Here is a 27,174-nt window from a genome sequence, read left to right as displayed (position 1 = left end):
GGAAGAAAGACTTCAACGCGTTACGTCGAAACAATGTATAATCCCGTTTATCCCAAAACTCGATGATTTGAGATAATCTTAAAGATAAGCCAATGCAATGTAGCTACAGAAAGTATATAACGTATGAATATGTGCAAGCGACATCAAAGGTTTTGTGTTACTTGCAGCGTTAATGTCCATTGACGATCGGATGTTTTGAAGTGGCACGCGAGGTGAGGCCTTCGAATGCAGTGTGCGGATCTAAAAGCAGGCGACCGGCGTAGTCAACGTAAAGGCAGTCGTGGAAAGACAAGCGTTCGCGCAGCTCGCTAGTTCGCCACAATTCGCAACGTACCGCGGCGCGCGTGCGTGCTAACACACCGTGCGGTTGTTTTGTGTTCATTACGTGTTTCGTGCATAATACTACAACATGAAGTTTCACATTAAATTATTCGGTAAGAATCTTATTTACTTTACATGTAAACAATAGATTTTAAGATTATTAACAGCGAAGGTAGCTAACAGTAATAATGCGGCAATTAAAAGATGTGCTCATTAGAGACATCCTATAGTGTAGGTAAGATGAGGTGAATGATATCTCAGACATTTGACATTACAAATGTTTAGCGACTCTTGGATATTATAATGAGCACTTAACGTTTTGTAAATTGTTAATTATTGCAAAAGTATTATGTTTTTTACTGAAGTCAACGCCAGCGAGAGGTGTTGTTAAAAGTTATTAACGCCAGTGACCGTCAGATTATAAACTTTTTGCTTTGTTTCATGTTCAAAGTAGTTTGTAACTTTAAACGATTTTTCTCGAATAATGAAAATTAATTCTTTTTTTATCGTCACCATAGCAACAATAATTTAAGTTCACTCACGGACTGTTTTGCATAAAGATAATTTGTTTTCTGGATAAATGAAGAATAATAAGAATCGTATTTGATCACACTCCTTTGCGACAGAAGCTTTAGGATTAGCACAAAGCCAAAAGTACTCAGTCTTGAGAATGTATTTTATTAAGACTACAGTTTATCTAGTTAAAATCCTCTATTTAATAATTATCTAGTTGACTTCATAGTCTGGTACTGTTGCAAAGAAAACAACTCTAGTTGTTACTAGTTACTACAAAGTCATTCAGGTTTCATCGGTTTATTTTCCTTCACGCTATTTTCAGCGGTCATGGTCGGGAAAGGCACGAACTGCAGTCTGCAAGTGTCCATAACAAAACTGTTGAAAGTGAAAGAAACCGCGACGAAAACCGTAACTGAGTAGTTTTGTTTCTTTACATTGTTCATATCAAATATGTTGCTAAATATTCCTTAACTCTTCATATTACTAACTTCTTATTATTCTTTGTTTTCCTAACAGTCATGGTCAGAAATTATTCACCATTTTGAATATTATTATCACATTTGTAAATAAAAAATACAAATCGTAAAAAATAATTTCCCATGATTATATAAGTATAGACATTTATGTATATAAGGTGTGTCGATACAGAAAAAACTAAGAGTTCGGCTTCAGTTAATATTTATCAATTTGCAATTCAAACAAGTTTGCCAGTTTGTTTTATTGTCACAAATAAAACAGGAGTATTAGCGCCAGAGAACTCGTTGTGCTCACATTTTATTGCAGTCGCATAAGTTTAGACTGATACTAATCCGTAATCGAAGACCAAAGCCTTAATCTAAAACTTCACATTTGTATGTACTAAACAATCAGTAGTTGGAAGATAACAGTTATCGATTGTGTAAAGTGTAACTCTAAATTTTGATACCTTAATACCATAACATTTGCCTAAATTCTTTACACGAATTAAAAAGGGGTTGCTGCATAAATTACTGACTTGCCAGACTAGTTTAATTCTTTTGACAAAACAACACCTTTTTGTATAAATATGCGATTTTTGTTGAAAACATTAAGACATTTAAATGCTTATGAGGACATATCAAAATATTTCTTGCCGAAGGTCTTTACCCTGGTAAACAGAATCTAGATGATACAAGATATTAAGTATAGTACTTATGTGACGAGTGAGCATGATGCGGTGTCGTAGTGATTCCCTCACGTTTCTATCGTATCTAATCAATTCGTGAGATTTTTTACTAAGAGAGAGTTGCAAAACAAACCAGTTGTCCGAAGGTACCTCCGCGAAGAATAAAAGAGCAAAACCTATTCCAAGCGTATGTAATGAATGCATGATTAATATTTGCGAGACTTCACATCGTTATAATAGCTTTATCTGCGAAACTGATGATGTTACATTGTATGTATACAATCTGTATACAACATTATGTACGCTTCTGTTGACGGCGTATCTGCCCTTGGGCGAATGATTTGAAACTATCGGTTCTGTTGTTCACGGTTGAACGGTATCGTCACAGGTCCCTGTCTGCGTCAGTGCAAAATTACCAGGATTATAAAAAGTAGGATTTCTGGTTAATTAACATTATTCACGGTTGTCGCGTTCAATGATCTGATATGGTTTGTTTTTGTTTACGTTTATCACACGGCGTGGCAAGGCTTCTCTTTACTTATAATGGTTTTTCCGGTGCTTATAATACTATAATAAATTAACAATGAGGGTTCTATTTTATCAATACAAATTGCTGGCTAAAAGTGATTTTCTTTTGTTAAGCGCTGACTTTTAACAGCTGCGGATACGTACTTGAGTGTTAATGTCACAGATAATGTATGAAAACAAAATCCGTCTGATAAGTCTTACAATTATCTATGAAAAGCATGCTGGTAAGTTTCCAATCTTGTGTAGTACTTTATCTCACTAAAGTAAATTCATCTAAAGCAAGATAATGTTTTGAAATTGATGTATTTATCTTTTGTTATCGCTAAAAAGCAGTTATAGCCGGTTGGCATAAACATTCTCTTGACAGGGATCAAATCGAAGACACGTCAACGATTTTCATTTCGGTGAAGAAAAATATCTCTTAGAAACATTAGATTGCCGAAAAGTTTTTTAAACAATTTTCAAAGTAACTAACCTGCCCTCAGTTAATATATGGTGGGCTTAAATCGTAACACTTCTTTCATTCCAAAATGACCCGTGCGAAGCAGAAGTTATTTACGTTTTAGTATTACATTTACGTAATGATGCGATTGATTCACTTATCTCGTTATATAAACACGATAGGTAATTGTTTTTCTTTTTCCGGGTCTTCATAGCACTGAAAAGCTACAGTTTTATGTTGAAATACTTGTGTTTATTGACATACTAAACTAATTAAGCCTTTATCAGCTGTCATGTTAAGACCTTCCGAAACTGTAACGTGTCAAATATTATCTTTTCCTGCTAATTGTATTGTGTTATGCGGTAACGTTCGATATTGTGTGTAAAGCAATAAGGTAGCGGTGACAGTTCATTCATGTGGGGCAAAGGCCTTTCCTGTTGAGGTTATCAGATCAATAAGGAAATAAACAAAGCAATTATCGCCACTAGCACGTGTTGCACACCGAAATATTTACATTATTTCTCAGTACGTTTTAGAAAGCTAGTCCATTAAATGTCAACTAAGGTATTGACTTCCAATTTTAAGTTCCTCCTCTGTTGACCCCAATTCTGGTGTAATTTTATTTTACGTCCATAATAAGACAATTAATGGGAGTCTCAAAATAAAACCGCGTTTATGTTTTGGTTATATCACATACAATAAAATTAATATATGAGCGACGTACACAACTTTCGACCGTACGTCGCCTTGTAAGTGTAATGACCGATCAGACCCGAATCTTCGAAGACGGATATATTTTTGCATCTCGACCGCGGGCGACGGCGACGTGCGAAATGAATCATAAACCTTTTTAATATAAGTAGGCTGTCCCGTTAGAGTATGTGTACCTGTAATACCGAGTATTTAATCACTTGAAAGTTTTGCGTTCGACATCTGTCACTTTTGTTATATTGATAAGTGTTTTCGTCCCGGTGCCCGTTAGGTCTTGCGATGAACAGATTAATATTTAGATACGTGGAAGTTTCTGGTTTACTTTCAAAGACCTTGACCGTTTCTAGTTTATAAATAGTGATAGGTGAAAGTTAGGGACTGTTCAATTCGTTGAGCTTTAAATGTTCATTTCAATTTCATTATAGTGTTTACTAGCTTTGACAAGAGAATTATAGATTTTACAGTCATATAAATAAATCAAGAATGCGCTTGTGCTATTAATACGCCTAGTACCTATATTAAGCACAAGCGGCTATCTACCGATATTTATTATAAGAGTCAGTGAAAAAGATCTACATAAAATGTAAAAAGCATAATTCGCACTAGGCTGAGTGTACTTTAGTAATTTAATGTGCAGGCCGTAATACATAAAAGTGTGAGGCAAATAAAGTGTTATGGGGCAGAAACGGGATGGTCAGTCATTAGCACGAGAAGCTGGCGCCGGACGCGGCGCACGCGGCGACGGCGGCGGCCACTCGGCGCCTGCGCCTAGCAGACCCTGCATTCTTGCACTTTCACCGCTACACGGACATACGGACATTCGGAATCCTCCAGAATGCAAGCACAGTTGACAACTTATTGATGTTGTCTCCTGCCATCAACAGGAGTGAGAATATGTTTGCGAAATGTGAAATTATGGAGTTATTTCACACTTTGCATAATAGTAAAGTTAAAAGTTATTGGTACCATGCCGTACCATTGCACGAGTAGTATGGATGTGCATAGGTAATTTTGAATACGTTGACGCTGACATCTCTACTAAAACTCGAGACTAGTTAAGACATAGATTGAAATAGACGCCAAATGTTAAGTTCAACGATACACACCTTAAATTCGTGTGACTAGACAGACAATCGGTCAGTAAAATCTAATTACAGACAAGTAGTTTTAAATTGCCTTTAAATATACGTTTTAGTGATTATATCCTTGTGATTTATTACTGAGTATCTCAACATGTTACTGGCTGGTACGACTTATGAAGTAGCGAAGTAGGTAAAGTAATAACCATGTTAAGTTTCACACCAATTAAATAAACGTCTTCCATTCATAGTGACACAAAGAGTTAAAGGGTACAATAGAGGCTTATGACAGTATAACTCCGCCTTCAAAAGTAAGATAAAAAGAGGTTTTAAAAGATGAGTGCCTAGATAAGATATCCTAAGCTACTCTGCCAAGCTACTTTTGTTGAAGTACGTACTTATGGGATTATGAAAGGCTTATACTCTTGTAAGTTACAGGTACTTTTCTTGCCAATAAATAATATAATTTTAGCCGTTAGTAAAGAAATGTGCCGCATTTCAGCTTGAATATGTTAGTTTGCAGTTTATAAGGACAGATATAATCATAATTGACATGAAGATAAGGAAATTACGAGAATAAGTGAGGCTTTTTAAAGGACAAGGCACGCTATAAAATGATATTTAGTTCTAAAGAAGAACAACTATACTATTTTTTATAGTGATTTATTTTAATACTTGAAAAGACTTCAATTACTCTCCTTGTACGACGAGTTTTTGTTCCTAATCGATTTTTTATTGGTACACATGAAGAGTATGTGGTTTCCGTGACGGTCAGCAACAAGTTAAATAAACTAGTACCATTAGTGATCAGAAATATACACTTACTACTTAATTTTATGATACGCTTGTTCTAGATTATAATAAATACGCAATTATAAATTATTTATAATGCTGTATATTTAAATTAAACGGTTCCATTTTTTTGATGATTCGGACCCGTTCGTTAAAAATGAGTGTGGGAAAATCTGCGGTATCTTTTGGGAATAATATCTAATAATAACTAGTATTTTTATTCAATATCTTTAATGTCTTAGCTAAAACATGATATTTAAATTAATATGCAAGAATTTAATGTAAGATTTTCTTAATTTCAAATTCGATTTCGCGAAGATTCCGTTTTAAACGTCTACGATTACACTATTTCTTTTGAAAACTGTACATTAATGATATCTTAAATACAGATGTTAATACTACTTGAGTTGTTTATATTTATATTGTTGAAGCCATCATCATAAAATCCAATGAAATGTTAACTACAATAATCATTTCTTCAATAACCTTTGTTTATATTTTGTTATTTGTATGCAAAATATTTTATTGAGTGGGTGCCCTTAGTAAGAAAATACGTAGCTAGAATCATGGGCCAAGTAAGACCCAGAGGAAGCCTTCACTTCATAGATGCGCTAAAACGATTTAAACGGTTTCGGCTCAGACATTGGGTTTGAAAAAGTCTACAATTTGCAGGGAATGTTTTTTCTACCCAAATATTCAACAACTAACCCTCGGTTTCTGAATGTACATTTAGCGGTAGTTTATTTATTCAATACCGTTTAAACTCATATAAAAACGGAGAAACCGGGGGTAAGACGCCTTTATAAGAATCCATTTAGCATTCGTTGATGATAGGTTCGATATCGTGCTACGGCCGTTTCGTTGTCATCATCACGCGGGGCTCTATTCATCGAGGTTTGAGGCCACGGCCGTAGAAAAAACACGATCTTTTGCCAGTGATGCTAGTCGATTTTATCGGATGTACATACTTGTTTTTTAATACGAACATTCTTTATATAAAACCTACATGTGAGTAAAAAATAGTTGCTATACTTAGTTGTTCGTCTTGCTTCATTATTTTTTCAAACAATGCCTCATGTGTACTCGCTACGACAAAAAGATCCTAATAGAATAAAAAGATCCCACATCCAGTCAGCTACCACAGACGTGTTTTCATAAATATTATTAGCAATTAGCAGAAAAACGTGCTCAACAACGAATACTCGTTTGGAATCTTGTTTTTTAAATATTTGAAACATAATGTTTGTGAATGAATTCATAGCCCGTTCTAAAGCGTAATTGATTTGTCCGAGATGACCAAGCAATTTCACTTGCGTCGCGTCAAATTATTTCGGTAGAACAAATCAGATCAAGTGCTCAATATGTCAACTCACTTTCGCTCCATATTATTTTTTGTTTGAAAGCGCAGTGTTACAAATACGGAGATATCTAATTGTGCATGGTGCAACGGACCAGACACAAGCTGTCAACGTATGACTCTCAGTCTGATATTGACAATGTATTCGAAAGTTTATCTTCCGTACGCTTACGGGTTCTCCGAGGTCGTGCATTCTTGTTCACAATATTTGCTAAACTCAAATCTCATGTCTATTTCCGCATTCATCAAAGGTCGATGACGAAATGATCTCATCACTAATGATTGGTAGCTTAACAGAATCATTTGGCGAATAATTAAGTCATGAATAACCCGAGGTTATTCCAAAGCGTTCAACCTTATTACATAATGTTTGTTTTAAATATTTGGAAATCCATTTGCATTTGGAGCCTATAAGGAAAACTCCTTCGGTTGTGTTTATAAGAGAATATCGGTTCCACGAACGCCTTGATGTGATTTCGTAATAACGGTTCGTCATGTTAATGTGGAGGGTTGTTGTTTGCAGATATCGTCCCGGCGCGGTTCAACGTCGCCATTATGATGTTTTTCGCATGCTGGGTCAATTACATGATGAGAGTCAATATGAGTGTCAACATCATCGCGATGGTGCCTGATCATTCCGCAACCACATCGTAAGTATATTTTAATTCAATCAGTTTCATTCATAGTTTTGGAAATATTCCATATTGTAAATATATAACTCTACTCAATGTCTGCTATTATCATACTGTGCCAGTCTTACAGAATTGTATATTTACACACTCACAGCTGTTTTTGGTTCACTTGTGTAAAATTAATTTCACAGCGACAGAACTATCTTGTGAATGAAACCTAATTATAATTTCAGTAACATTCCTAATTCGAAAAGCCATTTTTACTGAAAATCTATGTTAAGATCACAAAAACTTGTTGAATAATATGATAAAGATGTCAATGCGAGTATTGAAATTTATACTGTAGTTGATTTAACACGAATGATTTAGCAAATTCCAATACAGCCTTCCGTTTATTTTTTGCATAATGCGCTAGTTCGTATGCATCGAATAAGGAAAATGTGATTGGATGTAGTTATAGCAGTCCTTAAACCCAATATGTTATCTGTGCGTGACTTCCACCGCATCTAAACACTTCGTGGCGATATCGCCCGAGCTCTGATTATGTAGACAAACTTTACCTAACATATCTAGGAAAATTCTTAACAAATTATGTAATGTGAGACTCAATTCGCTGACAGAGGAAATAGTTCATCACGATTGTTTGCAAATATTTGATACTTAACGTCAAAATGCGTCAAAAGTTGACGTCTGATATTTCTTTGGGGAATCACAGATCAGTTACATAAATAAATAATAAGTCGTGACTTGTTTGTTGATTCTGACAATCTATTTCACTACAAGATATATAATCTTGAGTCGAGAAGTAGAGCCATAAATAGGGCTGTAATAGTTTGTATTTAAATATTTTAATTTAAGAATACTATTATATAAACCATTAATGGTAAAAGGTCAATGTTTTATTAACTGTTTATTCGCGTATATCTACAAAACAGTGTTTAACAAATAGATCTTATCGCTCTGATTAATATCGAGACTTCAAAAAATTCTATTGAAGTTTTAATTTACGTACAAAAACTTTAAGTTTAACAATAATAGTGTCCAATTACTCGTAATTAATACACGCCATGATCTAATCGGCGCTTATATTTTCAAGTCTTTTGTCACAAGTTGACAGATGTCATTAGAGTCGCTAAAGGCGTTTGCGCAAGCATCACTTATCACGATGTCGCGCAATCATTTCTATGGTATGTTACCCGTATGTACAGGGACGCAGACGGTATATTATGTATGTATGTAATGTATTGTCAACACCGCCATCATTGAACTAGCGGTGAAGCGTGAAGGGACAATGAATCGATCGCTGTATTGTAAATACTTGTTTAGTTCGAAGTGCAATCGACTGCAACCCTTCATTATGTGAGCATTGATTGTTGTAGCCTTCATTGTAGTAGTTTAGATATTTTTATATCAACATTGACGTATAACACATGCTAGTCACATTTCCTTGCATTCATGGAGATGAATTTATAGATTTAGTCAATTCTCAAGATGATATGTATATGCAACATAATAACAATTTGAGATCATTATCACTATAGTCATCATGATATATCAATAAATATAAAAATTCTCAAACAAAACATGAGTATTATTAATTTATCTATACTGAGCGAATATGGCAGTGACAGCTTATAATATGGTCTTTGAAGCAAATAAGCATAAGATGAACATTTTATGATGTTTATCTTGAATCCCGTGATAATTTTAAACCCCCGCAGTCAACTGTAGATACAATATTATGATAATAGAATGTATTTGCGATGTTATTTGCTCACCAGTAGTATGTTATCAACGCCTCCGCTCCTTTTATTATGATGTTTTCAAAAGGCTTTGTTACAATCCAAGTTAATTACTTCTCGGTAGCTCTGTTAACTAAATATGTGCATTAAAGTATAACGTTTTACGATACATATAATAAGGTAATGACCGAGGCCGAATAGAAAATCAAATGTTGACAGTTCAAACTGGTTTATTTCTACGAATGTATAAACAAACTTACAATTCGGTTAACTGTTACGCAGATTCAAGTGAACCGCATCAGTTCTTCAAACTTTATCACTTAAAGAACTTAAGGCCAGAAAATACAGATTTTTATCCGGTTAGGTCACACTGAAGGCCGAACTGTTCATGAATAATGACCTTTAGTTCTGTAATGTAGTTTGGTAGCACGGTTTGACACGTGTGCCGGCGATATCCATGAATTCATTCAAATCGCATCACTTGGTCACGCGTGCGGCCACACGTGACTGAGTTCTCACGGTTACAGAAAAAATAATCGTAACAGTTACCTTAATACTTTCGTTACGAAAATAACTCTTTATTAGGTAGTTATTCACCAATCGTAGCTAATCTGTAATACTTCGTAGTGAGGTGAATTCAGCCAAATCAAGTATACGTTTCTTTGCGGAAAGAATTCGTTCTGCAATGACGTCATATATTTATCAATGCTTTCGTTAGGTATTCGTTACAATATTATATTATTTTAGGATTAAATTACCGTGATGATATTCCGATAAAAACAATTGTTCACAGAAACGGAATAATGTAGATGCATTTCTTAATTACTAGGTTGAATGAATATGCAGACGTAGTTTTTGTATATTTAATATTTACGTTTTGACGTCACGACGTCTGTGTTTAAGTAGCGGACGATGTGCGACGTCAAACAGTCTATGTTGATGTAATATTGGGAACAAGAGAATTCAATAAATTAAAATAAGTGTACCTACCAATAACAGGAGTTTCTTGAAGCTGTTGTTATTTTCGAAGCTTGTTCCAAACATAATAGCATTTTTATTTAGTTTGATCATTTTATAATTTGTGATTCGAAATATTTACAAGGTACTATGTGACTAACATAATACCTTGTGATATTGTATTATGTTAGGTTCAAAATGTCCTAACATGCATTAAGTAGCAAACTGGACAATAGTCTGTCAATTCTGTAACACTGGCACGTACATAACAGATAAGTGAGACATTGATATCTATGTACACAATACTGATTTCATTATAATTCACAGGGTGAAAAGCGAATGCAAGGCCATCGTGACGAACGACAGCTCGTTGTATAACAGTACTGTGGTCACCAAGCGAGAACTGAGACAGGTAAAAACTAATAAGCAATCACTCTAACACTACCGTAAACTTCCTCACCAAACAATTAACATGGGTGTTAACGCGTTTATGCGACGTACGTACAACAGTAACCCCAACACGTAGTAACTATTTAGTAATCTGTGCCCCAAGTGTGAGAGGTCTTTGCATAGATTTACAAATGTCCTATTTAGAATGGCAAATGCGACTCAAGTTTTGATCTGCAACTTTGTCTGTTAGTATGTTTGTGCTGGGTGATTTGCCTACGCCGCCGCCGCCGTAGCGATTTTTGGGCAAAATATATCTAGTTATTAGGTATAATATATTTATACATAAACCCGTATTTATTTATATATTACTCGTTAGAAATTAGGAGGTTGTTACGAATTTAAAAAGAAAACTATTGACACGAAGAAGTATGTTTAGGGATATAATAAAAGCAGTTTATATAAAGACACACGTAAGATACGAGAAAACCATCTTCTATACTTATAATAAATCTGTAGAGAGGTCAATTCTGTACATTGAATATATTAAAAAAAAAACCAATGGGGGATGTTTAGTAACGGATACTGATACCGAATCTGCAATTTATAATTTTCTTGTCTGTCTGTCTGTCTGTCCTCCGTCTGTATGTGACGCTATCACGTAAAAACTACCGGATAGAATGCACTGAAATTTGGTATATGCATAGATTAAGTAGTGGAGCAGTTTCTAGGATACTTTTTATAGCATAAAATTTCAAAAAAATTTAGAAAATTGAAAAATATACGTAGAAATCGTTTGAACCTGCGTTTCCCTATAGAGACCATAGATGGCGTTACAATCCATTTCACAACATTCGCATAAAGTTAACGCGGCGCCTGCCGTATCGATACCTGTTGTTCGCACCAACCAATAGATGGCGTTATAGCTCGCAACAAAGCATGTTTTTTCTAATTAATTTGTTTTGATGGCTTTATTGTAAAAAAATACCTTTGAAACATGCTATACATTTATAAGATTTTTAAACATAAATGTTGTATGATATATTACACAAAAATGTTGGTTTACGTGGGTCCGGTGCGGTCGGGATATCCTAGATGGCAACCGAGTAATTTCGTTTGTTGTTCGCCGCAACTAACAGATGGCGTTGTTGTTCGAAACACATAACCAAATTAATTGGTTGCATTAAGGAAATAAATTGTATAGCTATGAAACAGACTACGTGGTAAGTTTTAAAAAATAAACAACGGATGATATATAAAAAATAATTACGGGTTACGCGGTTTCGGACGTATCATCGCAAGTAAACATTATTACGCGTGTGAAGAGCTCCGGCGCAGATAGGTCTGTCTGTACCTATTATAATATTCTGAATCCAGACGGGTAAGCAATGGTCAGTCTATAATAAGGTATTATATTTTACACTGTAAACTGGTACGGATACAGACGAGAGCGGAAAAGAAGGTAACCACAGGAAATCAGGCCTGCCTGAGCCTGTGTCACATTGTGTGCCCTTCGGGTCCCTTTCGTATATAACCATTAGATGACAAAAGAGTTGTTAGCATTTTTATGTGTATCGAGTGCTTCGCAATTCGCGTGCTCAAACGAATAAGCAACAGTACGAAATTCACGCGAGCGGAGCCGCACGGGTCAGCTAGTTATACATAAAACAAAACTTTGTTTATCAATAGATTTAAACGTAAAAAATCTTTGAATTTCAGACAATAAACTCAAGTCTATTATAGTTTAAAATGTGTTTTGTTACAAGAGGCTATGACGTACGCATGTTTTTTCGGTGCGCAGTGGCGGAGCTAGTTTTTTAGTTCGGGGGGAAGAACCTTTCCTACGATGCCTTTTGATCAATCTCAAAATCAGTGTTGTACTTTATGACATTAGTGGGCGTAGGTACCTACTTTTTTCTGAGTGGTTTTTACGCTATGATTGTTATGTATAATCATCTTTGTTAATCAAACATTTGATAAGAGCATTGACTTTGTAGTTACAAGAAAGAACTGTTTCTGATTTAAATATACTTAGTGTATGGTAGCTTTGATGCCAGAGTTTCCTAGGTACTCTAGACAGAGCTAAGGTTCTCTAATCTTTTTGCCACAATATGGTTCAATATCAAACGCATCCTCTGAAGGAAAAAAAATAACTGTTGGGAAAATTATTCATCGAGTCTGGTTCGTCTTCATTCTAGATTCGTTCTTACTTAATTTTGTTCGAGAGATCTTGGAGGTTATGACAGATATGATATGAAGTGTGTTTGATAAAGTTACCCATTGATGAAAATGGATCTTAATTGATTTCAGTTAACACTATATCAGGTGGTGAAGGTTCGAAATAGTGAGTCTAACATAAAACAATGACATGTAGTCTTGAAAGTACGTTCGCACTCATAATTTCTTCATTTTGTCGTATTATTTACTCAGCTGATTGTTACGCATATTGTTTACAAGCTTTTATTTAATTTCACTCGTGCATAAGGCGGGACGAGAACATCAGTCGTTTTTTTTAATGACCGGCAGTTATTAGTTAACATTAGAGTTTTTGAAATCGTATTATACTTTTATCACTGCCTTCGGGGCGCAGTGGTTAAGGTTGCCACGCCGCTACCATTGCATCGGGAGTTCGTGGTTCGATTCTCACACGAAAAAATTATTTGCGCGATCCACAGATCATTGTTTTGGGTCTTGTTTTACATTGTGTCCGTTGTTTGTATGTTTGTAAAAATCCCCGCGAAACAAGAGCAATTTTTAGACCGGGAGTTACCATTAAAAAAAAATTACGTAATTATGACATAGACATGTCGTTATAGACATATTAGTGTCTATAAAACAACATAAATTAAAATGTAAAGAGAATTAAGTAGTGTTGTCAACGCCCAATTCGTACCATACTTAAAAGTGCGTGCAAGCCGATTAAATCATAAATTATTTATAAATTCATAAGTAATCAAAAGATAAAAATGTATAATTACATTATATTCGTTGGTACAAAACTATTTATATTAACACCTGAATATATTTCGGCCGTTTTGTTTTGACAATTATTTAAATAAAACAGGATAGTTTCGCAAATTCTCAGCGAGTCTCAGCATTTAAATTGAGTTGCCTTTGCATTTAATTGTAAACACGCAAAGATTTTAGATTATAATGAAGTATTTCCTTATACGAGAAAATTGCAGAACCTCTTCTTAGCATTTAAACAAAGTTTTTAGGATATAATTTATGCTGCTCTTTGGAGATTTCGCATAAAAACAATAGATACAGATTAAGAGGCTATTTAGTAGTTACGTTCTAGCATTGACTTTTCTGAAAATCGTAGGCCTACGTTACCATGGCAAAAATGTTACGGTAGATGGTAGACAAATTACCCTTGTTCGGTCAATCAGTCAATATTATCAGTTTCTGAATGAGAGGGCTGGGACAATAACCTGCTTATTGAATAATTATTCAATTACAACAACATAATGTGGGTTATCCCACATTCGTTTATCCGGTTAGAATTTAAATAATGAATGTTGTGTGCAACAGCTATTTGTTAGTAAATGACAGTGCGCGAACGGAAACACTAAATACCGAAAATTCTCGAATCCAGTTATGTAGGCAACTTTGTAATTGGTTACATGCGGTTTGTAAACTTGTACCATGAGTTTCTACTGGTTTTTATTTGACTTCATTGAGTCGATTATGTTCTAAAACGTATGGACACTATGCTATCGTTTAGACCTCAATATTTGTAGATCTGCTGTCACTATCAGAAATCTAGCATAATAAGTATAGGCTAGTATGTCATTAGGACCAGTTATTTCTCTTTTGGCTCATTCTCACTTCCTCTACAATAAAACTGCCATCTCGATTAGCAACAAATTAACGCAACCAATAAAAGCACAAACTTACCTTTTTATTGAGAGTGGGTTGCATCAATTCACTTTACGAACAAACCAAACAAGTGCCAGCAGGTACCTACTTGGAATTTTTCGAACCAAATTAGATTTCAACCAAAACGAATTAGTTTATTTAATGCAATAGATCCTAAGTATTCTAGACCAACTATACTGAATTTTTATTTGTTTTACAGCCAGAAGGCGTGGTCACCTTCGACTGGACAGCTACAGAACAAGCGTATGTCCTGTCAGGTTACTTCTGGGGTTATGCCATCACCAGCTTGGTCGGTGGAACGGCCGCGGAGTTCTGGGGCCCGAGGAAGCTGGTGTTCATCACGATGTTGGCGACTGCGATACTCACGATACTGTGCCCGCAGGCAGCCAGGCTTCATTACATGGTGTTGGTAGCAGTGCGATTCGTTAGCGGACTTGCAGCGGTAAGTTTGTAATCCTTATTCACTATTGATGTATTACCTTCTTAGTGCTTGCGATTTTGTTTAAGTGATTTTTTTCGTGTTATTCTGCTTGGATTTCTCGCAGTAAAGGATCAGAAATTTTGTGGTTTTGCGGTTGCCCCTTTATCTGCCAATAATATTATTAAAACAAACATTTTGTTGGGTCTTGGACCAAGGACCAATACAGGTTTTGGCGTTTTAAAATTAGTAGCATATATTTTTATGTCTCGTCCGATTTCTAGTATGACATGACAATATTTATTTTCGTATTTTTGATAAAAAACACGTTCAACAGCAAGTTTGATTCATTAAATAAAATTATCAATTGGGCATTTGTTATTCCAATAATGTTTCAACTCAGTAGAATAAATTTTTATTACATCAATTACTTTGAATAAAACCTCCATCAATAATTTTCGTTGCTAATTATTGGTTACTGAACAATGTTTGATTACACATAAATATAGGATATAAAAGATATTTGGTAATGCAGTAGGTAGCAAAAGTCCTTCATAACAAGATATTTAAGAATCAATTAACATAACTCCTTATGCAGCAACGTATTCGGATGTCTTATCGAGAGATTTACAGTTTGGAAGGATTGTTGCGTAAATTGTTTGTTATTCAACGTTATGACGCAGTGGATGAAGCCTTCTCATTACTTCTCCACTGTATGCTATGGATTGAAACCCCATAGAAAGCAATAATCTTTGTTTAGTTTATGACGTTGTTACTGTCATAAATAAGATTTACTTTACAATTTTGAACTTCTAAAAAAATGATTGATAACTTATCCTATAGATAAAATGACAGCAAATATTTAAAAAACTGTCAAAACAGCACTTCAAAACTATTCGATACTTATAAGAAATGGTGATACCGAGCCTTAATTGCGATGTTTTGACAGATAACGTATAAATGATTTGTCATAACGTCATAGTCATTCGTCGAATAGAGATATCTAACTGTCAAAAGTTAACTTTAAATAGGTATAAATCGTTAGTTGTAGCTTTGTTGTTAAGACATTTGCAACGAAGTGACGTCTTTTAGGTTGAAGTTCCCCAGCGGCACTCCCATGCGCTTTCTTATTCTTATCGAATCGAACATAACAAGCTTTTGGATGACCTCATACAAAAATGTATGCAAATGTTTTCATCAATACACGAAATTATTTATGTTTCGTAGAATTCAACATCAAGCTGTAGTTTATGATAATATCGGTCTGTGCATAAATTATAAAAGCTACATTGTTTGTTAGTGCACACTAATGCCATCATTTGAAGACTAAGCCTCTTCATAGACAACGCTGCGTAAGTCTTCGATACTCAAGGATTTAAGTCTTTAAGCGATTACCGCCACATAATTCCAGTCACGGGAAGAATGTTCTTAATTTTAAAATCGTTGAGTATCGAAGACTTGCGTAGCCTGGTGTACGAAGGGCCTTATTCTTACTCTAAACTGATTTTCGTCATTGGATTTTCTCGTGAAAATAGTTGCGTGCATCAACTACATATAATAGTCATCAGGATCAGTTCGTCTGTTGATGTATTATATATTCAAAACAAAACTATTTTCAGTGCTTGTTTGTTATCGTTTCGAACTACTGTAGAGAAAGTCTCTTTAGTTAATGAACCGTAAAACAATAAGCATATTCTATATCTTAGAGTGACCAATCGGTAACTTATTGAAGATAAATAGTGTTGAAGCTTTAGCGTGTCTAAACTTATTGTGTTATGAGTTTTGTCCAAGTGTTAAGTGACTTTACTGGACTATAGGTACAGTCATAACATAATGTGGTACCTCAAACTAATGTCAAAACTTATTGTAAAGTTTATTGTGTATACCTACGAAGAAATCCCGTTAATCCCTTCAGATAGGTTCTGAATTTGAAGTTTTAAAATTTAAGAGGTCGATAGTAGAAATGGTGAAATTCAGAACAAGATTCCTTAATCATCCCTTAGTTAAATTGTCTTTTAAGTCTTGATTGGAGCATTTTGGTAGAAGAATATGTATCTGGTCAAATTCAACATTTTTACTGAAAGGCACGGGTCATAGGAAAATAAGGGTTTTAGGTTTTAGTCCACCATTGATCACGTGCGAGTCTTAGACAAAAAATTATCTCTTAAATATGTTAATATGTATTTCAAACTCAAAAATACGATCTCTATCGACCTTGCAATATCAATTCTTTTAGAACAAAATCGTTTGAAAAATGTGATTTAACGCTGTATTGAAAATTTTCAGTTGGTTGTTTATTTTCATGTCACAACATAACATAACCACAAGCAATTCGTCGCAGTCCTCATAAAAATAATAAACATAGCATAAAACTGACAGCGTTATCAACTTTTTTATTATTTCTTTTTACTTACGAGCTGATTCAGTGTTTACGATTTTTTTAAAGTAGATAAAACACATTCTTATTCATAGAACAATGTAATATTACACACGTCTACACACGCAGTTATTCATAATACATTTTACGGATACCACATATTTAGATAATAGCTAGTTATTCTATCGTTATCTACAAAATATGGCATAGGTAGGGGCCTCATTGTTGTGATAATAGAAACGTGAGCCGATGCGTAAAGAAAAAACATTTGCAAATCGTTCATACTTTAAGAACCACATACATAACCTGTATTTTTAAGAACATCTAGCACGAATAAAGGATAACAGTTATTTTAACAGCTAGCTTCAAAATAGGCTTGTCAAGTTCATCCTTTTCTTACTGATGTCATCTTAAACTGGCAGCCTTTTGTGAAACGACCATGCGATGCGATAGTCCGTCCTTTAGTTATAAGCATGGTAGGATGTTACATTGACTGCGAACAAGCCTCAGAACACGCTAATCAAGATGACTAGTGGTTCCCACGGCCATTATATTTGTATGGATGTGCCAATTGTATTTATACCCATTATACGAACCTCTTCGGTGAATGACAGTTACAAAAAGGCTCAACAAATGAACACTCTAGAAATATTACATAGTTATTTAAACAACAGCGGAGGTTTTTCGCATGTTTTATTCATAACAATTAAGAACGGTTATACCGTTGAATATATATGAACATTTTTTACAATAAGATTGCAATCATTTTGTAATAATTTATTGTAGAAAATTGCTAAGCAGATCCTTTTGCGCGTAGATAACATTGTTGCATTTGTTTTACATAAGGAGCGGATGATTCGATGATGGACAACTTACTTGTTCCTTTGTAGAGTAGAACATTCTGGGACGAGAATTCTCAATAGCTTATGTTTATGTATGTTTCCTTGCAAAATGTATTACACGCTTTTGTTAACTACGAACTAATTTCACATTTGTTCAGGCTGATATTTTATCCCATCTTGAAATGGCTCTCTTGCACTCGGCTTTCATCGCAATTTATAATCTCAATATAACTTATTTGAATCGTATCTATTTTTGAATATTTCGATTAAAGTAATTCACGGTCTACTGTCGTTTATGTTAAACAAATGTTTGCATATTCCACCAAACGTGATTCGGTGCATACTTATATTCTTATCTTACAGTGAAGAACCTTATTTTGTAGGCCACACATAAACAAAACACAAAAGGCCTGATGTCATGTGCAATACTTTTGCGGTTTCAGATTTATACAATCCTTATGGTAATATAACTTACCACATATTTGATTTGTTTCTTTTCACAAATATTAAGTAAGCCTTTTCAATTTATTTCTGAAACGAGATTTAGTGCCCGGTTTATATTAGTAGGCTCATCTCTATTACATGGGACTGACATTTCTATTGACGATACGCGGATATATTTTGTACACCTCTGCCAACACCTTTGGGTATAACAGGCGTGATATTATGTATGTATTCTGAAACAAGTATTGCTTGAAATTAAATGTGATTTGGAATTTCACTCTATCACACTGTCTGAACTCTAAGGAGAGTCGTTCGTATGATTTGTACAGGTAGTTATACTATACCGATCGATTTCCACTAATATTAACAACACATTATATGTACACAACGCTAGAAACCCAGTTTAAACTTATAATAAGAAAGTTGTGCTTCATTGCGAAATTGCAAAAAACATTCGTCAATGTTTTTGCAAGATTTTTACCAGTCCATATGACATCTTACAAAAATTATCATAAAATAAACATTACATCATATTTTTGTGCCTTTATTTGCGAAGGGCATGGCGGAGGTGTGTAACACCCACATTTTGGTCAATAACACCCGACTCAACCGCCCAATTGAGAAGTTGTTTTGAAAACATCTTGTAAGATTCAACAAAAAGCCTCAATCTAAAACGACAAAAAGAATTTTAATGCTCCCCAAATCGAAGACTATTCTCACATAATAATAAAGTTCTAATGAATATTTAGCAACTATAACAAAAAATGCATTTTTATAATAAACGATTCCATTTAAAATTACATAAATATTATAGTAATACACTTTAACATAATAAAATAATTATGATCGATTCCAAGATCTGGATGACGGTGATAAGTCCATAATAATATGCTTACGTCAAAGTCATCTTATTTTCTAAGTTAGGAATGCGAGCTAGTGACCTCGCGTAAATCTACTCCGCATTTCTTGCATCTGATCATTTCGCAATATGTGCTCGGAACTGCGCTGCGTCATTCAAACATCTCATCATAATTTATTAACGTTTATAATAGTTTATCATTGATACGTTTAGCATAAATCAATTGGTAGATTTTACGAAATTTCTCCAATGGATCTTTATTAGCGAAGTGGTCATTGTCCGGAACGGCTGCTAGGTTGCAGCTTCAGCAAAGATTTTCTTTTTAAGTAAATAAATTCTCTATAAGACTGTATTGACTGTATGGATGTGAATGAAGCAATGGAAGTTTGTAAGGATCTGGTCTCTGGCTACTCCGCCTTTTTCCTGAAAAGAAGGCGTGATTTTAAGTATGTATGTAAGACTGTATTAGTATTTCTGGTAGTAAGTATATGTTAGTCCTAAAAACTTGAATAAATTTTGTGAGGAGATATAATTATTATCGAAATAACGTTGCAGATATCTTACAGTGTTTAAATAATAATCAAACGATTTCATCAGCTCAAAGTAGTTTTTATGAAGTAGGTTCTTAAGTTGAACAAAAATAAGGATAACCTTAACAAAACCGTCCTTTTCCTTGTATTCAATACAAATTTAATATCACTAACAGAAGAATCTCTGAAAGGTATTTTTCGATACACCTACAGGTGAATTTGATTTTACTTAAACTCTTATCATAATCCAAAACTATTTTTTTTATGTTAATCGTTTTACTATACAACATTTCCTCTATTAAAAAAAAAAACTAGTGAAAGTTTTTTGTATCAAACGTGAGTAAACCATGCCAGCTTATATTTTCAAGCGAATCCATTATTTTCGGCTGAGTTTTATTCTGAAGCTAATCAAGGTTGTTTTTCAGTTAATTACCAATATGCAAGAACTATTCTAGATTATATGGCGTATGACATAATCATAATCACCGGGTTATTTAAAGGGTGCATCAGTTTCTGCCATCTGTCTTCTAAAGCCTATAAAAGCACTATTACTGTCTAAAAAAGCATAGGATAGTAATAAAACGTTTGTAAACTCCCTCACGATTCAAGAATTTTATCATATTCATTTTGAAATATTTCATCAGACAGACGGAATAATATAGCAATAACACAAATGTCACAGCTTGTAACACTAATTACACGAACAATTGTGAGGAAGTGACGGTAAAAACGTAATTTAACATTAAGTAATTACGCACATGCCTTAATGTTTGTGACACTTTGTGACGCTATTATTTACCGTCATGTACATATACATACACACACATGATATCATTACTACAGTGTAGGAAGGATTGTATGAAATACACACGTGTCGCCATTACCATTAGGACGACCATGTTTTGGTTATTACCAAGCTCTGCACTACTATTGGTAAAAATGTAATTTTAATTTGAAAAAGGCCAATAATGTTTTATTCGATATGCGAATCGAACCCGGGACTTTGTGGTCAGCAGTCAGATACACTAATGTCCGCGCCGCAGAGGCATTCAAACGTCATGTCAAACCTTATTATTTTTCACAAAAATAATATCGCATTACGTTTTTGCGAAACAACCTTTACATTATAAGAATGAAATTTATTTTTGTGACTAAATTTCAAATAAATTATTTTGGTACTGAAACAATGTCAGCACATCCGAAACAATAATGATAACTCTTAAAATAACACTACTTGTTATTGGTGCGCCGCAGGTTCTATATAACAACAGCCATTATTTAAGTTTTATTTAGACGTGGTTTATCAAAATCTCTACTCTAAGGTTGTATTTCAGGGCTTAGGCTCGAATGTATTATTGGACTTTTAATATCAATAAGGACTGACAGCAAGCGAACTCAATTATTTTAAACACACAAACATCAATTTCTTAAAACACCTTTTCTGCCTAGAACAATAATTTATTTTTTGGTTAAAGAGTGTTTATTCCAGTTACATGTCATTATTATCATATCATTCTTTGTTTCAGGGATTTCTGTTTCCATCACTGCACGCGTTAGTGGCACACTGGGCCCCACCGGCTGAGAAGGGCAAGTTTGTAAGCGCTTTACTCGGCGGTGCGATCGGAACAGTCGTCACTTGGTCTCTCACCGGACCACTAATTGAAAACTTCGGATGGGACTACGCCTTTTATGTTCCCGGTAATTACCATCTTTACGATCCAATCTCAGTTGCTTGGTTATTAAGTTAGTTAATTAACTGTTAACCAATTCCATTTACGTTTAAGATCTTCCTTGTTTTAATTGTTTAATGGTCGAAGAATTGTACTGCGAATACGCTTTAGAGCTATTACGAATCGAATTGTTTTTTGATTAGTTTTGGAGTTGAAGGACGATTTTGATTGAGCTATTCATCGTAGAAAGCAAAATAACATATATCAGATCACCATAAAGTGCTGAGCACAAATTCATACCGACATTTCACGTGAAAAGAAATAACTTCCGTTGGTATATAGGTGACGTGTATATATTTTGTTCAGCCGTAGTTTGCAGACAAGATCAAGAAGTTGACAGGACAATACGGTATTCTTAACATTCAAATGAACACAATGACCGTTATAATATCGTACCAACCCGTATCACTACATCTGCTTAGTAAGTGGGGTTTATAAGTAAATTAGTGATGCATCACGTGTATAAAAAATGCATATATGTATACGTTACGCTCTTCTTTACGGGGTGAGCGAACTTCAGAGGTAACAGTATGAAGTGATACCGGTACACGCAATACATAAGAGGGTATTAACTTCCCGAACGATGTACTTCGAGTTTTGCTCGAATCGAAAGCCCAAAACTGGATTTGGTTACCCCTTATTCATGTCGTAATAAGTTTTATGAAGGAGCTCCTTTTAATAATGATTGGGTTTCGCGATTTATGCCTTAAACGTTCACGTATATCTCAGTGCTTAGTTAGTTATACATAACCTGTGTCATATACTCGTTGATTATTTGCTATTTACCTTATTTGCATAGACTGAGATATCTCTCGCAGGTACCTAAGCATATTAAAAATTGATACTTTATAAACTGCGAGTTTATCCGTTACCTACTGGCTTCTACATAACATATTGGTACTATGGAATAGAGGTTACTTAAAAAAATAACCATTAAAGTCGGAACGAATTTATTATACCTAACATTGCGATTATTCCTTAACGCTTCTTAATTTAATAAAAATATTATTTATGTTGGTCGTATGCAAATTTTTTGCCACTTTGTCTTCATAAGTCTGACCGCTGTGATTTGAAAAATATATATTTTTATACCTAAGTGCAGTTTTTATACGACTTACTAAAATGTTTTCAGTGGATCACAACATTAAACATTTACTATCTATTTGAGAAAACAGCACTAATCGAATTATCAGGTTAACTTTACTTCGGTGCTATTTTAAGTGCATGTCACTGAGTAATTACAAGTAATTTTATGCATATTTTACTGTCTCAATACAATCACTATATACAGATAATGCTAGTGTTACAAAATTTTGCTTTCTTGTTACTTTACTCTATTTAAATTCCGCGCCGGTGGTGCTGATTTCTACATAGTTAATTGAGGCGTGACGTGTTTGTAGATGCCTTTGAGATAGATATTGGCTGAATTAATTTTAGTATATTAATAAAAAAGGAAATATAAAAAAGGCTGTTATTTCGCAAAATTTGCTAAGATTGATTTCGGTAATATCAAGCGCGTTTTATTTCATCAGCGCGGTATCGATTGCCAATCGTTTACCACAATCAATTAAGTCCTGACTTCTAAAAGAACACCTGACCATTAATTGAATATTTACAACTAACAATTTTCCTCATTTTTTGTAACCTTTTTACATCTAGAAAACAAAATAGTGATTTGCGGAATTTTCCACTCTTATCTTACGAATAATGTAATATTTCAGGCGCGATCGGCGTAGTTTGGTGCTTGTTGTGGCTGTACTTGGTCCACGACTCTCCCGTGCTGCATCCTCGTATCTCAGAGACCGAGAAGAAATACATCCTCGACGCTATTGGCGACAAAGTTCAGCAAAGTTCAAAGGAAAACAAGGTGAGCTCTTAAAAACAGTGCTAAACTAAATATTGGTTAGTTATTTTTACTTAGTGAGATTCGTGTCAACTGTACTCACATTTTTGCATGTCCCAAAAAGCGTTTTAATTACAAGAAAAAAATACACCAATATTTCGGCCATGTAAATTAAGTAACCTTTTTTAGCTCTGACCTCAATATGAGGTGAATACCTACAGAATGTTTCGTTTTTAATGCTTTTAACGACTCGTGTGATATCAAAACGTGAGCATTTTTTTGGCAGAGGTAGGTCGACGAAGAGAGAATGTATATCGGAATATGTAAGGTTGAAGATCATTTAGATAATGTTTAGTTCCGACGAATATCAGAGGCAATGGTTCAGGGGTCACATACACTTATTTCTGGGCATTGGACTGTATACCATCTTTGATTGATGCATTTTGAAAACATTCTAAATTATTAATTTTATTCACAATCTCTTTTCAGGTTGTTCCACCGTTCAAGAAGATCTTCACATCGTTCCCATTCCTTGCTATGGTGGTTCTACATTACGGTAGCAATTGGGGCTTGTACTTCGTGATGACGGCCGCTCCCAAATTCGTGTCAAGCGCTCTCGGCTTTAACCTGACGTCTACCGGCACTCTGTCCTCATTGCCGTACCTCGCTAGAATGATATTCTCTCTCATATTCGGAGCCATCGGTGACAGGTACGAAACCGGATTATATTTAAATGAGATGCCATTGTTTAACTCGTAAAGCTTATTCACATGTGCGATTTGTTTCGCTGCGATAGGACACGCGATTAGTAACGTTGCTAAAGAAACTCCAAACGAACATGACGTCATTTCATGAAATCTTTGATTAGTTTAATGAGTTTTAGGTATATGACGGCTAAAACTTTTTGTATGTTAAATCATTGCAGCGTAGCTGTTTGCGTATATGCACAGACCTTTAGTTTTATTGTTATGTACCTGATAATTGTTGAATAGCCGTGACTTAACGTTTTTCTCCCCGTGGGCAGATCTTGTTCTGATAACAATGGCACAAGCGCAACATTACTTTGCAATTTCGTTTGTTCTGATATGTTTGTAAGAATTTTCCATTCGTCAAAACAAATGATGAACATTTTAGATTACGGTTATGCAAATCTTTAGACTAAAACAAGAAAAAAGCCAAGGAAACGGTTTTTCCTCATAAAAAACAGTTTAAACTCAGTTGTCATTCAATCAATTTTAAAGGAAAAGTGTCAAGCTAGCTAAATGTAGAAATAATGTACTTAAAACGTGTGTCTACCTTGAAAACCTTGAAGGTTTACTACGTGAATGTTATATTAACATTGAACGACATTACAGGATCGTGAAACAGAACGTGGTATCTACAACATTTATGAGGAAGTTCTTCTGTCTGTTCTCTCACGTCGTGCCTGGTCTACTGCTCATAGCGCTGGGCTACACTGGCTGTGCACCCATCCTCTCTGTCGCACTCATTACATTCTCCATGGGTTCGAACGGCGCAGCAACACTGACCAACCTAGTTAACCATCAGGACTTGGCGCCTAACTTCGCCGGTACCATGTACGGTATCGCCAATGGAATCGGAAACACTGCTGGATTCGTTACGCCACTCGTGACAGCATACTTTACTAAGAATGGAGTAAGTTGAGCTTTATTACTAGGAATTAAAATGTTTTGGATTTAATCGTCTTTAGTGTATAGTATAAAATTTGAAATAAAAACGAAATCATTATTATATTGTGAATAACGAACAGTTTTTGAAAGATTGCAAACTAGCTAAGCCGATCTTGACTAGCGTAGTCAAACCGCTTTCTTTTTCTGGGCGTATGCCCAGCACTGAAATATCTTCTTACAAAACATATTTTACAAATACTTACAAAACATATTTTATTACAGAATGGTTTCGCGGAGTGGCGTCCAGTATTCATAACGGGAGCATCTTTATACATTGCATCAGCGGGCTACTTCATCCTGTTCGGTACTGGAGAGACACAATCATGGAACTACGTCGCGCCCGTCGAGGACGAGGAGGACAAGAGACCGCAGGAGAACAACACCACGGACACCACCGTCACGATCTCAACACCTAAGACATAGGTACATACACATCACTAGCAGATATAGGTCTATGCTTCAGCTAGCACAGGATCATGTGACAAAACAAGACAGATAAACCCGACACGATAAAATATCAACCAACTTGTCTTGTCACGTTAGCTCGTGCTATAATATCGGCTCAAGTTGAACTTACAATGTCGCCGAGGTATTCTTAGTTCTAAGTATCTTTAAGTTAGCTCTAAGTCGCCATATTTAATTTTTTAGATGGTTTAAATGAAGTGTTAATATGCAAGTACATTCTAACTTCACAACTTTGCCTTACACGATTGAAATTCTATCAAGTTCACTCAAATATTATCATGTATGTGATGTTCCTTTATGTGTTTAGTATTAATGAAAATTGTTTTATTGATATCATTGATTTGGCGGAAGTAAGACTGTTGATGAATTTATTCTGCTATGTTTAAACCGAATTTAACTGAGTAATTAAGTACTTTGGCATAATATTTTAGTTCAAAACTAAATATTCCGTTCGAAAGACTACTTAATTTTATAAAATAAATAGCACTTGTTCTGTTATATTCGGTATTGTGGAAATGCAGAAAATTATATTTCTGTTAGTATTAACAAAGGCATAATTCCTTTGGAATTACAATTTGCCGACCGGTAATATAAATATTATGCTGTTGTAATTATCGCTGGACCATGACGATTCAATTCAATAGCATTTCAGATGTCGTTATAACATCGTACATGATTCTATTCCAAGCTATTAAATGATTGGCGTTTAAGTGCGTGCTAAAGTACAATTTGCAATCTTGGGATAAGTATAATTGCGCACATCGGCAAATGTCACTGGAATTCTTTTAATTTTGTTAATATCTTAATAAGTGGTAGTTTCTGAGAATGCCTAACGATGTGTTATTTCGTTGCACCAATTGGATAGTTTTCTTATTGTGACAAAATATTGCCGGTATGCGCATACGCACATAAGATTTTTTTTTTAGTGAGTACTATTATATTGTTTGGCAATGCATTTAATGAATAATTTGTACAAAATAAATAAAATAATTGTGATGTTAAAAACAATGCACCTTCAAAATGACTATTTAATAAATCCAATGTTTTTATGTTCTTTGTAAATAGCTCAAATATTAGAATACTTTTAAAATATATTAAATGATTCCCAGTTTTATAAGTTAACACGCAATATTTAGGTTTTGTTTAATCGTGACTGTGATGATGATGATGATAAGAGTGAATTATGATAATTTTATAAAGAAAATTAAATTATTCAATAATATTTACTTGTTTTATCATTTGTCCTGCTTTTAGCATAACCTGTTTTATTTATATAAAAACCAGCAATCGATCAACTGGTTACAATCATTTCCGCATCGCATTGTAAAGGCCCTAAGCAAAGAGTATGTTTATTCGAATTTCGAGCTACTGTAATTTAATGTTCGGCGCAGTGGTTTAGGTCGCCACGCCGATACCATTGCGGCGGGAGGTCGTGGGTTCGATTCCCACACGGAGCAATTATTTGTGCGATCCACAAATAATTGT

The 27,174-nt window shown here is 34.6% G+C and overlaps 1 protein-coding gene across 1 annotated transcript; it reads left to right on the top strand.

Annotated features, from left to right (window-relative positions):
- The first annotated feature begins 190 nt into the window (after positions 1–190).
- Positions 191–26,908, top strand: LOC142979329 (sialin-like). Its single transcript, XM_076124187.1, has 9 exons — positions 191–434; positions 7,414–7,540; positions 10,549–10,633; positions 14,690–14,932; positions 21,487–21,658; positions 23,412–23,557; positions 24,023–24,243; positions 24,889–25,189; positions 25,447–26,908. Exons 1-9 carry the CDS (start codon positions 410–412, stop codon positions 25,645–25,647), a joined length of 1,521 nt encoding a protein of 506 aa, XP_075980302.1. The 5' UTR covers positions 191–409; the 3' UTR covers positions 25,648–26,908.
- The last annotated feature ends 266 nt before the right edge of the window (positions 26,909–27,174 follow it).

This window comes from Anticarsia gemmatalis, chromosome 16 (assembly GCF_050436995.1).
Source record: "Anticarsia gemmatalis isolate Benzon Research Colony breed Stoneville strain chromosome 16, ilAntGemm2 primary, whole genome shotgun sequence".
In the NCBI taxonomy this organism is placed as follows: Eukaryota; Metazoa; Arthropoda; class Insecta; order Lepidoptera; family Erebidae; genus Anticarsia; species Anticarsia gemmatalis.
This window is presented reverse-complemented; position numbering and strand designations above follow the sequence as displayed.

Coding starts and splice junctions, on each gene's coding strand:
- LOC142979329 (XM_076124187.1), top strand. CDS start 410: ATGAAGTTTCACATTAAATTATTCG. Junction 10,634..14,689: donor CCAAGCGAGAACTGAGACAG/GTAAAAACTAAT, acceptor TTTGTTTTACAG/CCAGAAGGCGTGGTCACCTT. Junction 23,558..24,022: donor AAAGTTCAAAGGAAAACAAG/GTGAGCTCTTAA, acceptor ATCTCTTTTCAG/GTTGTTCCACCGTTCAAGAA.